Source organism: Eptesicus fuscus, chromosome 11 (assembly GCF_027574615.1).
Source record: "Eptesicus fuscus isolate TK198812 chromosome 11, DD_ASM_mEF_20220401, whole genome shotgun sequence".
In the NCBI taxonomy this organism is placed as follows: domain Eukaryota; kingdom Metazoa; phylum Chordata; class Mammalia; order Chiroptera; family Vespertilionidae; genus Eptesicus; species Eptesicus fuscus.
This window is the reverse complement of record NC_072483.1, coordinates 12,686,404-12,699,695: the sequence shown is the minus strand read 5'-3', so window position 1 is coordinate 12,699,695 and position 13,292 is coordinate 12,686,404. Positions and strand designations below refer to the sequence as shown.

At 39.9% G+C, this 13,292-nt stretch overlaps 1 protein-coding gene across 1 annotated transcript in view; it reads left to right on the top strand.

Annotated features, from left to right (window-relative positions):
* DPP10 (dipeptidyl peptidase like 10) overlaps positions 1–11,925 on the top strand; it is a 666,829-nt gene extending 654,904 nt beyond the window's left edge. The window contains exons 22-26 of the mRNA XM_054723381.1: positions 3,037–3,136; positions 3,390–3,448; positions 3,561–3,633; positions 9,522–9,595; positions 11,788–11,925. Coding sequence (XP_054579356.1) covers positions 3,037–3,136; positions 3,390–3,448; positions 3,561–3,633; positions 9,522–9,595; positions 11,788–11,925 — 444 coding nt within the window. The remainder of the gene's footprint in view (positions 1–3,036; positions 3,137–3,389; positions 3,449–3,560; positions 3,634–9,521; positions 9,596–11,787) is intronic.
* Positions 11,926–13,292: the final 1,367 nt, after the last annotated feature.

Below are 13,292 nucleotides of genomic sequence, written 5' to 3'. Positions count from 1 at the left end.
ATAGGACATTAGCAGAATAGATGGGAGTTGCAGTTTGTGGCAATTTTTTTTCTGTCAACTTCTATTCTCCTCTTTTATGACAAGAGTTAGTCTTCCCTGATTAATGGAATTCCTGGGGAGGGAATCTATAATAGTAGAGTTCCTGTTGGAAGACCTGCCTTTATGGGAGTTCAGAGAAATCCTCTCCCTGCATTTGTTGTTTTTTAAGTACCTCTAGCTCAAAATAATCAATATGCCATTGTGGAACATTTTGGAGTGGAATATTCTGGTACTCTTTACATACATTCTCTTTGCCATTTCATTAATGTCAGACTGCATTTTATACTTTTTTATGTATCAATATTTAAATGATGTTTCAAATAAGCATAAATTAAATTCTGTACTTATCATATCAAGTGTTTAGTGAGAATACCAGATTACTTTAGCACTAAACTACACTAGAATCATCTAGAAATCTTTCAAAAGTAGACCTCATCATGAACCAATTGCACCAGAATTCCTAGTGCTAAGATCTGGGTATTAATATTTTTTAATACCTCCTAGGATACTCTAATGTCCAGCAAGATGTGGAACATTGCCTAGAGCACAGATTAAAATTAATAGATAATTCCCTTAGCCTCGAATTACTGTAATTGTTAAAATCTCCTTTGGACCTTTTCTGGTCAACTCATGGACTACAAAAGAAAGTTGAGCATCTTGACTTATTTTTTAAGAATTTATAAATAAATTAGTTCAAAAAATTTCAAGAGGATATTTTAAAATTAAATTTAAACAATAATCCAACTCATTTAAGTAGCAACATTATTTACCATATCTCATTTCCTTCAAATGTTTAGTTGCATGAAATCAAAAGCAGAATCTATATTCATTATTTATTTTTAAAAAATGTTTTTAAATTGATTTTTAGAGAGAGAGAAAGGGAGAGAGGGATTGAAACATAAGTGAGAGATAAACATCAACATTGATCAGTTGCCTCCTGGACACCCCCTGCTGGGGATGGAGCACCCAACCCTGGCATGTGCCCTGACGAGGAATTGAACTGGTGACTTCTTGTTGCATGGGTGGACGCTCAGCTACTGAGCCACACTGGCTGGGTCAGAATCTATATGTATGATAATAGATTTTAAATATTTAATTATGCTTTCTTAATTCTACATAGCCATCATTATTATTAAATGATCTACTAAATATATATATATATAACTTATTAAATCATATATCATTTTAGGTTTCATATATAATACTAGAGGCCTGGTGCATGGATTCATGCACATTAAAGAAAATTAATTAGGAGGTGGCCAGCAGGGCGTGACTGGGTGAGATGGGCCAGACATGCCCTGGAGCCAATCTCCCGCAGTCCCTCCTCGGCTGGGGCTCGAAGGGTGTCTGCTGAGTGAGCGGGGTCCCTCAGGGGTCCCTCAGCCTGGCCTGCAGGAATCAAGCCGAAACCGGCAGTCTGACAGCCCCCAAGGGGTCCCAGAGTGCAAGAGGGCACTCTGCAAAGTTGCTGTTGCTCAGCAGCTCCTGCACTGAGCATCTGCCCCCTGGTGGTCAGTGCATGTCATACCTACCAGCTGGTCTCTTAGCCAGATATAGATATCTGGTTTGCCTAAAATGATATATGATTTAGTAAGTGCTGTATTTGCATAGCTTCAAATTATTTTGGGCAGTTTACAAATATTTGGTATGAAATTAAAGAGCAAACCTTTGACACTTGGTGGTATATGATTAATTTTATATTTTACCTAAAACTATTAAAATAATGTTCTATAAAAATTTAAACAACTCTTTTCAAAATGTTATGTGTACAAAGTGGTCTTTGTGTTACTAGGGAGATTTGGGTATCCATTTCCCCTTGGGTCTGGGGCTGGTGTTCTTATCATATTTCAAGAAAAATAATTTTCTGAGACTCACTCAGGAGAGCGAGTGATTTTTATTTGTGTGGAATTATATCCCTGCGTTTCCAAAGTCCCATTTCCTTTACTTTAGTTCTGGAAGAAGTGTAGAGCTGAAAGCAAAGCTGGTGTCCAGAGTTTCCATCCCATGGTGCAGCTGGGTCCAGTTCCACATCAGGCTAATTTCAGTCCATTAGTCCATTGTGTGTGGAGGCCACATGACCATGGGCCATGTGGGAAAATGTAGGAGAGTGCAACATGCCAAGAACACAAGAGCTCAAGAGAAACGAAGAGCCCAAGAGAGGGCATTCCTAGGGGATTAAATATCTGAAATTTTGCATCCTTGAAATGGCCATGCCTATTGTGGCAAATGACCTGTTCCCAAGTGTGACTGACAGACAAGTACCTTCCCTCTGTCACCCCAGCTTTACTGGGCATGTGTCTATCTCCTCTCCATTGAAATCCTAGGGAGTATAAATTTATAGCATCCTGGTGAAGCTGCCCAAATAACATGCCTACAGTATTTGGTCTTCCCTTTGCTCCTTTCCTATTATTAATAAATAGATTAGTAGCAATTGTATTATTAGTATACTAGCAACCTGGTGCATGAATTTTTACACCAGTGGGGTCCCTCAGTCTGGCCTGTGGGATCGGGCTGAAATCGGCTCTCCAACATTGCCAGAGGGGTCCTGGATTGTGAGAGGGTATAGGCCAGGCCAAGGGATCCCACTGGTGCATGACTGGGGCCAAGGAGGGATGTGGGAGGTTGGTCAGCCAGGGAGGGACTGCAGGAGGGCTCCAGCTGTCCGGCTTGTCTCACTCAGTCCCGATCAGCCAGACTCCAGCAGCAAGCTAACCTACCAGTCAGAGCGTCTGCCCCTGGTGATCAGTGCACATCATAGGGAGTGGTTGAGTGGCCTTAGCATATCATTAGCATATTACACTTTGATTGGTTGAGCAGATATTATGCTTTGATTGGTTGAACAGCCGACAGGGTGACTGGACACTTAGCATATTAGGTTTTTATTATATAGGATTCTTTGCTCACGTTTGGGACATTGTGATATGTAGATCACCAAACATAATGATTGAAGCTAAAAATATCTACAAGAATTATATATATATAATATTTTGTTGCCAGGGGTATGGTGGCTATGTTGCATCAATGATCTTAAAATCAGATGAAAAGCTTTTTAAATGTGGATCAGTAATTGCACCCATCACCGACTTGAAGTTGTATGGTGAGTACTTCCTATAAAATGACCTAATACAATGTATTCATTTGTAGAAAACAAAATCCTAATGCAAAGGAGCTCAATTGAGTTCATTTATCATGTGTTATCAGAGATGTTTACAGCTGTTTATCTTCTCTCTGATTTAATCAATTTTACTGGAGTATGACAATTAAATGTGAAATATAGAAATTGAATAATGAAATATTCTATTCCAATTGTTTTTAGTTTATTCTTAAATTTCTGTTTTCTTGGGTCACAGCTTCAGCTTTCTCTGAAAGATACCTCGGTATGCCATCTAAAGAAGAAAGCACATACCAGGTAACTAATTTAAAAATAATTAAGAAAGAAAAGTACTTCTGTTCTAAAAACTCAGTAAAAATGTAAATACAGGTAGAACTATATATACAGATGTTTTTGTTTCCCTTTGTAGGCATCAAGTGTGCTACATAATATCCATGGCTTAAAAGAAGAAAATATATTAATAATTCATGGAACTGCTGACAGTAAGTATTATATTTGCTGCTAGTCATTGATGGAGTCTGAACTTGAACAAAGGGGTACATTCAAAGACTTGCTTAAAGGGGATCCTATAAACCTACTAAAGAAGAAAGCAGAGTGGCACAAAATCTGATGCATGATGGGAAGTGGTTAAAAGGAACTCAGGATAATAATAGAGCAAGATGTGAGCCTCAATGGCAGCACTGTGCAATAAAATGTTCTGGATGGTAGAAATGTTCAACCTTTGCTGTTGAACACGCTAGCCACTGGCCACATGTGGTTCATAAGCATGTGTTTAGAATGATTAAAAAACTGAATTTTTAATTTTAGTTAATTTTACTTAATTTAGTGGCTAGTGACTACTTCTATGGTGTTATTTAGTATACCACAAGAGGACTCTAGCCTAGAAAATAACAGGACAGCACTGAGATAAAATTCTGAGGAGGCTACCCACTTAAATTGTTAAAAAAAACACACATTCATATCACCTCTCATTTGTCACATTAAACATTGGAAATGTATGTGACTGATATTACTAGTAATTAATAATATTTTATAGTCACATAAAGAACTTATATATGCTTTTTATTATTCTATGTAAAACTTTACAACAGAGGGATGACTATCCATAGCCCCATTCAGAGTTGAGGAAAAAAAAAACACTCACCAATTTCAAGGAGGAAACTAATTTATTTAGGGCTACCTGGCAAGTGAGCAAGGATAGTCAAAGCCTTGAGTTAATAATTCCTAAATTTTGAACTGTTTTTCTTGGTTCAACCTGCCTTGCCTAAGTATTTTTACTCCATTATAAATAGCATATAACTAAAAAAGAATTATAGCAAAGATCATACCAGGTCTTGAGTTTAACTTTCAAGCATGTCAGGCCATGGTTAAATTAATGTTCAGCTCAGTATATTATCTATACTAATAAAAGGGTAATATGCTAATTAGACCAGAGGTCTTCCGGAGGACCTTCCAGGCATCCTTCCTGACAAAGCCGGCCTGGAACAAGCCACCTGCCCCGTGGTCCTGGGCACCAACACCTGCGGCTGTGGCCCAGGAGAGGGAGAAGGCACCCGCCCCCAGTCCCGGGCGCCTGCAGCCAGCCCAGTTGAAGCTGGCCCGGGTCCCAGGTGCCTGCAGCCAGCCAGAGGGAGGAAAGCCCGGGTCCCATGTGACTGCTGCTGGCCAGAGGAGGGAATCCTGGGTCCTGGGTGTGGGGCTGAAGTAGAGGCTGTTTAGGGAGATTAGGCCAGGGGGGGAGCAGTTAGGAGTGATCAGGCAGCCAGAGGTGGTTAGGGGCGATCAGGCAGGCAGGCAGGAATGCAAGCAGTTAGGAGCCAGCGGTATCGGATTGCGAGAGGCAGTCAGACATCCCCCGATGGATCTTGGATTGATTTATCTAGGTATTTCCTCTCAAAGAGGGAAAACTTAACTCTCCTTCCTACCCCCTTTGGAGCTGATTGAAATTACTGATTTGCTTTAAGAGCATTGTATAGAAAGGGGAGAAAAAGTAACTTAAGAATACAGACACTTGACAAATACCATTCAGCCAGGTGGTCAAGTTTAATATCAACAGTGACAAGTCACTTTGATAGCATGCACCATGTATATAATTTAATAAAAAAACATATTCCCAGTCTAACAATGAGAAAAAAACATTGGACAAACCCAAAAAGACATTCTATCAAATACCTCAGAACTGTCAAAGTCACCAAAAATAAAGTCTGAAAAATTCTGATGGACCAAAAAATCTTAAAGTGATATTAAGTTTAAATGCTTCTAAGTTGTGTCAAATGTATCATAAAAATATAAAATCTTAGTAATAGGGGAACTGGGCAAGGTATATACAAGAACTCTTAGTACTGTCTTTGTAAAGTTTCTGAAAATCTAGAACTACTATAAAATATTTTTAAAAAAATTCCCCAAACTTACATAATACCTGACTTGTGTTGAGTGAAACATAAAAGAGAGCATAAACATTCTGAAGGACATTAGACTTTTGTTCTAAGGTGTTAAGATATTATATGAATAATAATAGTAATAACAATAAGTAACAATTATTAAGTACTGACTATATGTCACTATGGGAACCACGCCAGAGGCACCTTATGGTCAAGGCCAATTAAAGCACAGAGGCCTTGTTGTCAATACACCGGACTGTCCCAGGCCACTCCGTGCCTAGGCTAAGATACCATACACAGCTGCAATACCACAGCAATCTCACAGTATGCTCTGCCCTTTTATAGCCAAATGATTTATGTCACTGTTGGCAACTAGCCTTTTTTGTCTCTGGAGTAATATATAGGTTATTGACCAGCTAGTGTGAGAAGCAGAGGCGGTTGGCACAGGGAATGTAGCTCCTATGTGTGATGTTGAGAGGAGAGAGCTCAGAGGAGCTGAGAGCTGGAGCTCATAGAGAGCTCAAATACAGCTACCCTGTTAACCAGCTAGAGTGAGCGGGGCAGGAGAGACGGGAGAAGCTGCTGAGCCAGAGAGTTTAGATACCGCTATAATGTAAGGCAGTGAATTTAGAGGCAGCATGTGGCTGCTCAGATAATAGCTGTAAGTACAGAGATTAATGCTACTGTGTAGGAATGATATGTATTTACCAGCCTGTGTATGGCTGCCTATATGGGATTGCTGTGAAGGACTGTCTTATCTGATGACTATGTGGCCCCTGGCTTCTGCAATAAAGACTCATTCTTATACACCCACCACTTCTCATGGCCTCTGTCTACAACCTGGCATCCAAGAAGGTCCAGCCCCTCGGTAGAGGGGCTCGGACCCAACAGTTAGCATAGTGGGCAGGGTTCAAGAGGAAACCTTCCCTGGCATATTTGGGAAGAATTTAGAGAAATACCTGAATTCAGAGCAACTCAGAGCAGCAGTGCTGAGCAGAGTTCTTGCAGTCACTGACAATCACAGAATGTGCCAAAAACTTTTAATTTCATCTTACCTGTTTTTTCCCAAAATACTGTAGTTATCATCACTCTTCTTATTGAACAAATTGGGGAAATAAATATTATGAAATTTATATAATTTTTATATAAAAATTACTTGCTGAAAATCACACAAGTATCAAATAACTTGCTGAAAATCACACAAGTATCAATTAGTAGAAAGAGGATTTGAATTCAACATTGAGAATCTTACTTATCGTGCTCTGAAGCTTCAATTGCAGCAATCCTATCTAATAAAAGAGGGAATATGCTAATTGAGCCTCACACCATTGCAAAGATGGCGACACCCACAGCAAATGAGGAGGGAATATACTAATTGACTGCCCCGCCCTCAAAGATGGCAGCACCCACAGTCACAAGATGGTGGTGCCCAGTCCTCTCAGCCCCACTGGGGCGGCAGTCACACGGCAAGGTCGAGCCCGCCCCCCGGGCCTGCCTCCAGAGTCCCCCAGTCCCCTCAGCCCCTCAGCTGCCCAGGGCTGGCCCAAGGTGCAGGCAAGCCTTGGATGGCGGCTGCCCAGCCGCCCAGGGCCGCCTGAGGCTCAGGTTACCAGGGCTGGCTGAGGCATGTGCTGCCAGCAGTGGCAGCAGCAGAGGTGTGATATGGTGTTGCCTTCCCTGATCCCTGTCTCACCTCCCGCCTCTGAGGGCTCCTGGACTGAGAAGAGTCAGGCCAGGCTGAGGGACCCCCCCCTCCAGTGCATGAATTTTCATGCACCGGGCCTCTAGTAAATAATATTAAGGATTAAATTTTTTTATATCTAGCAATCACTGTTGCAGCTACTGAGGTAAATCATCATTCCTGTCTGACTCAGTCATGCCTAGTGCTTCGCCCGTCTGATAAAATGCAAGCAGAGATTCAGCACTGATCATATTAAAGCAAATGCACCTGTGTATTTGTCCATGCACACAGACACACACTCACACATACACTACACATGCACACTCCCTATGGGCTTGGTGGCTCAGTCATTGACACTATAATAAACCATTATTAATATTTTCTTCAAAAATTACCAGCAAATTAGTTCAATCAGTTAATTAGACTTTAAATATCCCTGTTTAGTTTTAGGAAGGGGTCAAATGACAAATATCAACAAGCTTCACCCTAGAAACTGAACAGGAAAACAATCCATTTGGAAAATCCATTTATACCGGTGGTTGGCAAACCACGGCTCGCAAGCCACATGCGGCTCTTTGGCCCCTTGAGTGTGGCTCTTCCACAAAATACCATGTGCGGGCACGCACGTACAGTGCGATTGAAACTTCGTGGCCCATGTGCAGAAGTTGGTTTTTGGCTCTCAAAAGAAATTTCAGTCGTTGTACTGTTCATATTTGGCTCTGTTGACTAATGAGTTTGCCTACCACTGATCTATACTAATAAAAGGGTGATATGCTAATTAGACCAGATAGACCAGACATCTTCCAGTTGTCTGGTCCTCCTTCTGGAAAAGCCATGATGGCAGGGGCTGAGGCAAAGTGGTTAGGGGTGATCAGGCCAGCATGGGAGAGCAGTTAGGGGCAATCAGGCCAGCAGGGGAGGGCACTTAGGGGCAATCAGGCCAGCAGGGGAGGGCAGTTAGGGGCGATCAGGTCAGCAGGGAAGGGCAGTTAGGGGTGATTAGGCCAACAGGCAGAGGGGTTAGGGGTGATCAGGCAGGCAGGCAGGAAGAGGTGGTTAGGGGTGATCAGGCAGGTAGGCAGGCAGAGTAGTTAGGGGTGATCAGGCAGGCAGGTAGGTGAGCAGTGAGGAGCCAGTGGTCCCGGATTGCGAGAGGGTGCAGGCTGGGCTGAGGGACCCCCACATGCATGAATTTCATGCACTGAGCCTCTAGTTTATACATGTATCTTTCAACCTTATCCATACCAGGAAATGGTGGGTACTTTCCAAAACATTATCCTACAGTAAACAAAATGAGAGATCATTTTACCTTAGCTATTGCTCCTCTTCGTTAGCATTTCAAGTAGCTTAAATTACAGAGCGATACGTAAACTTCTTCAAAGATGACATGGTCATTCCCCACTAAGTACAATAGGAAGATGTTGGAAAGACCTTGGGTAAATTTTAAAGAGATTGAAATGACCATTAGGGAGCTTTTATTTTCTGCTATGTAGAAGTATTGCTCAGTATCACAGAATTAGAGCTATGAAGGATCTTAAACTATATATAATCCTGCCTAGTTTTACAAAGACAGGTTAAAAATGCTAGCTTAAAAATTATTTACAGAAATTTGAAGAGCTACACAGCATGGGAATGAACAGCGCAGGCAGCATGTGAGCAAAGTGCTGTACAGAGATCTGAGCGATTCCTCCAAGCGTTCAGAGCTGGTTAGGGCCAGGGCTACTACTCTACCTGGCCTGCTGTGCTGCTTACTTCAGTTTTGGACCTTGAGGGTCAGGTAGAAGGAAAGGGGAGAACCAGCATGATCCGCATTAAATATTCAGCCTTTGAATAAGGAGATGTGTACTCTCTTTTCTCAACATGGGGTATTCTTTTCTAATTTAAAATGAAACAGAATGCCAGTATCTCACTGAGATTGGGCCCTGATCATCCTCAGAAAGAAAATGAATCTGGTTTGCTGTATTATTATCCAGACAAGTATTCACTATGTTAAAATTCTTATAATGGTATAAAATGTGAACAATTAAAAATGATAAATGATAACCAATAAAGTAAATCTAAGTAACATCTGTATAATAAGTAGAGCCTTCCTAGTAGCTCCTGTTTCAGTTTATTTTTTTTATAACGTGAAGCTCAAAGTTTTACCATCATTGTATCCACTGGCTTCCTACTTAAAGCCAGGTGTAAGTCTTTTACATGTGCAATGTATGTAAAGTAAAATATTTAATCTTTTCGGGGAAAAAAGACATAAAATGTTCTTATCCTTATAAACATATTTCTTCAAATATCACAATTTAATTTCTTACAGCAAAAGTTCATTTCCAGCACTCAGCAGAATTAATAAAACACCTAATAAAAGCTGAAGTGAATTATACTATGCAGGTAAGCCACTTTTTCAGAAGATGTGTTGATGTCCTTTCCTACCTAGGTTTTTTAGTTGCGAGATCAGAACACAACTTCTGTGCTGCTCCATCCCCCATGCTAGTAGTTTTACTGTGTTTGTAGCGATCAAAGATTGATTTATTTTTTCTTAATTATACTGAGAATGTGGATCAGCTCCTGCTTTACAGTTGTGTAATAGTCTTATGCAATGTCTTTCTCCTGAGACTTTTATTCATGCTGCTCTCAGAGGGGTACATGAGTGGGATTTCTCTATTGCTGGCGGGAGGGGATTCTTGGGGTGCTGCTGAAATGAACACTTTCAGAAGCCCTCGTGGGAGAACGAGATGGCTTAGAAGACTTTGTTTGCATGGATTACATTCCTCAGTTTCCAATGTCCCATTTCCATCAAGCCAGTCCTGAAAGAGGGCAACTGTGGGTTCAGCAAAGCCAAAAACAAAGCCAGTGTCCAGAGCTTCTGTTCCATGTTGCAGCAGGCCCAGGTCAGCGTCCAGGCTAATTAAAGTCCATCAGTCCATTATGTGGAGCTCACATGGCTGTGGGCCACGTGGGCAAATGCAGGGGAATGTGCTGCCTGCAACAGGAGTTCCAAGAGGGCCAAGAGCCAAGAGCTGGGAGCTCCCTTTGTTCAGAAGTTTAAATATTCAGGTTTCATGCCCCTGCAGTGGCCATGCCTATTCCTGCTAATTACCTATTCCCAGGTGTGACTGGACAGATAGGTAAGCATCTTCTCGCGTCACTCAGACCTTATTGGGCATGAGCCCAAACTGCCTTTGGCCAGTCCCTCCCCCCCCCCCCCCCGTCAATCTGTAGGGAACAGACTTGGAGAGTGCTAAAGTACAGCTTTCTGTATAAATGACATGCCTATATTATCTAGTCTTCCCTTTACTCCTTTCCTGTTAATAATAACTAGACCATTACAGTGGCATCAATATCACTGATAATGAATTCTTTTAAAATGATAATTCTCTTTCTCCTAGTCCCTTTGTCTTTTCCTCATTTTTCATCATTCTCATAACCAAAAAGTTGGGAGGGGGAGTGGTTTCAGTAAATGTTATGAGAAAAAAGGAGAGATTAAAAAAAAAACACATTTAGATCTGTGCCTTCAACCATATTTAATAAATATTTATCAAGAACTTACTTTACAAAAGTCATTAAGCTAGATAGGTCAATAAGACATACTTTATACCACCAAGGGACTTTTAGTCTGAAGGAGGAGTTAAGAAGGAAATAAAACTAATTGTAATTTTTCAACATTTGGGAGAACTAAAAGTAGTTCAACATATCTAAAACCCAGGAACCAGTGTTAGGATGATGACAGGTTAAGGAGACTAGGTAAACAGATGGTGGGTCATACCATTAGCACTCTGAAAGAGTATGTGGCTTTACCCAGAGGGCACCAAGGCACCATTTAAGAACATTTTACTCAGGAATTAATGTGGCAACCTTTGTATTTGTATTTGGGGGGGAAAAGTCACTAATGTCTTTTATATTGTCAACGTAAAAATTGCATTGCACAAGATTAAACAAACAAGGAGGACTTTATTTAAGACTATTGCAATAAGGGAGAGAGACTAAATTCAACTTTGTTGAAATAAAGGGCTGAGAAAGCTTTGAAGCTAGTGAGGAGGAACTCATAGTCCACTTGCATTTGGCTTTACCAAAAGGTAATGTAAACTTTCTTGTATCTTTATGACAAATCCCTCCCTCAGAGACTGCAAGACAGGGGTGCTTTCTCCTTCAATGCTTATATGTCAAAGAGATGGTTTCCAGTCCTTGAGAAAGACATTTCCTGGGTTGTAAAACTGGCAATAAACTGAAAGAGCATTTACATACATTTCAAAGGGACAGTGAATGAATTTATAATTTCAAGTTTTCTAAATTAAATAGGCTAAGAAAAGGGAGGTCAGGAGCTTATACTTATGAAGAAACTGTCTAATTTTCCCCCAATAAGTCTCAATTTAAATACATAAAAATTGTATGTTGTCTTAAATGTTGATTATGATAATAAAAAGGAAAATTTTTTTATATAAAGAACTCAGAGTGTAATTAGTTGAGATTTTGGTTAGATATTATTACCTGATGTTTCTTTGCCATTTGATGAAAAAGAATGGGTTCTGAGGGACAATACTTGCTCTGGTAACTTTAAGTCTCCTTTCTCCTCAAAATCTTAGGTCTATCCAGATGAAGGTCATAGCATATCTGAGAAGAGCAAGTATCATCTCTACAGCACAATCCTCAGATTCTTCAGTGATTGTTTAAAGGAAGAAATATCCATGATACCACAGGAACCAGAAGAAGAAGATGAATAATGGACTCTATTTATATAGAACTAAGGGGATACTGAGGCTCAATGAGATCTAACCAAGAGACTGTAATATTGTAGATGCTGCAGAATTCCAAGGGCAGCTTAAGGAGATGACACTGGAACAGCACACTCAGAGACAATAAACTAGAATTTGAATACAGATGTCCAAGTCTACTGTTTTGCCACGGGTGCAGAACCTGTTTCTTGTGAAAGGAAGGTCAAATGGTTGGTTTCTTAGGAGAAATTAGTTTTGCATTAAAGTAGGAATAGTGCATGTTTTTTTCTGTTATGCCCTATTTGTTCTGTAACTAGTTGTTCCCATTTTAATTTTAATGGCCACCATCTTTGCATACAATGCACATCTTATCAGTACTACAGTCCCTGATCTTGGTGGCTGAGCTGCAGTCTAACACTTTACTGTACCTTTACAATAAGTGCAATTCCTTCATTGCCTATTATTATGCTTAAGAAAATATTCAGTTAATAAAAAGAGGCTATTTTATGTAATTTCTGTTTACAAAAAACACATTGTTAAATGGGTCAAAGGTCATGTAGAAATATGGATTTTAGCACCTTCCAAAGTTCAGCCAGTTACCAGTAGATATGATATTGTTAAACCAACACACGAGTGTGTGTTAAACAATATATATATACACACTTGTGCATATGCAATCAATAAATTTATCTTTACATGTTATTCATGCTACAAAGGATAAACTTTTGATGAACTAGAAGAAATGCTCTTTTACAGGCTATAATGGAAGCTTTGTTTAATGAGCCAAATATGATGAAACATTTTTTTTTTCAATTCAAATTCTAGCTATTGCTTTCCTCTAAATGTTTGGGTTGTGTTTGGTATCGTTTTTAGTGGTTAATAGTTTTCTAGTTGCAATTTAATTATTTGGATATGATACCTTGTCACTTGTAAATTAGATACTTAAATATTAAATTATAGTTTCTGATAAAGAACTTTTGTTAACAACACAATGCCACTGAGTACTATTTTGCTCTTTTGGCGGAGAAGGCTTTTTTAAAAACACTTGGTCCTTTTACTTCTCTCCCTCAATTCAGAATCAATTCTCATTTTCATTGTAAAAGCAAAGCAAAGAGCTGGATTATTTCTTTTGCCAGTTCCTATTTAATAATCGGTGCCTGCCCAATCCATCTGTTACTGTTTAATTTAAATACTTCTAGAATTAGAAATGAAATATTTTTTATTCATTGATGAAAAGTTCATAAACAGCAGTGTCTGCTGTTTAACTTGAGATGAAGGCACAAGACGCATTCCTTCCTGGTCTGTGCTAACTTGCAGTAATAAGCAACTGAGAAAATAAAATAAACTTCACTGTCTGAAATCAACGTAAGTCATGA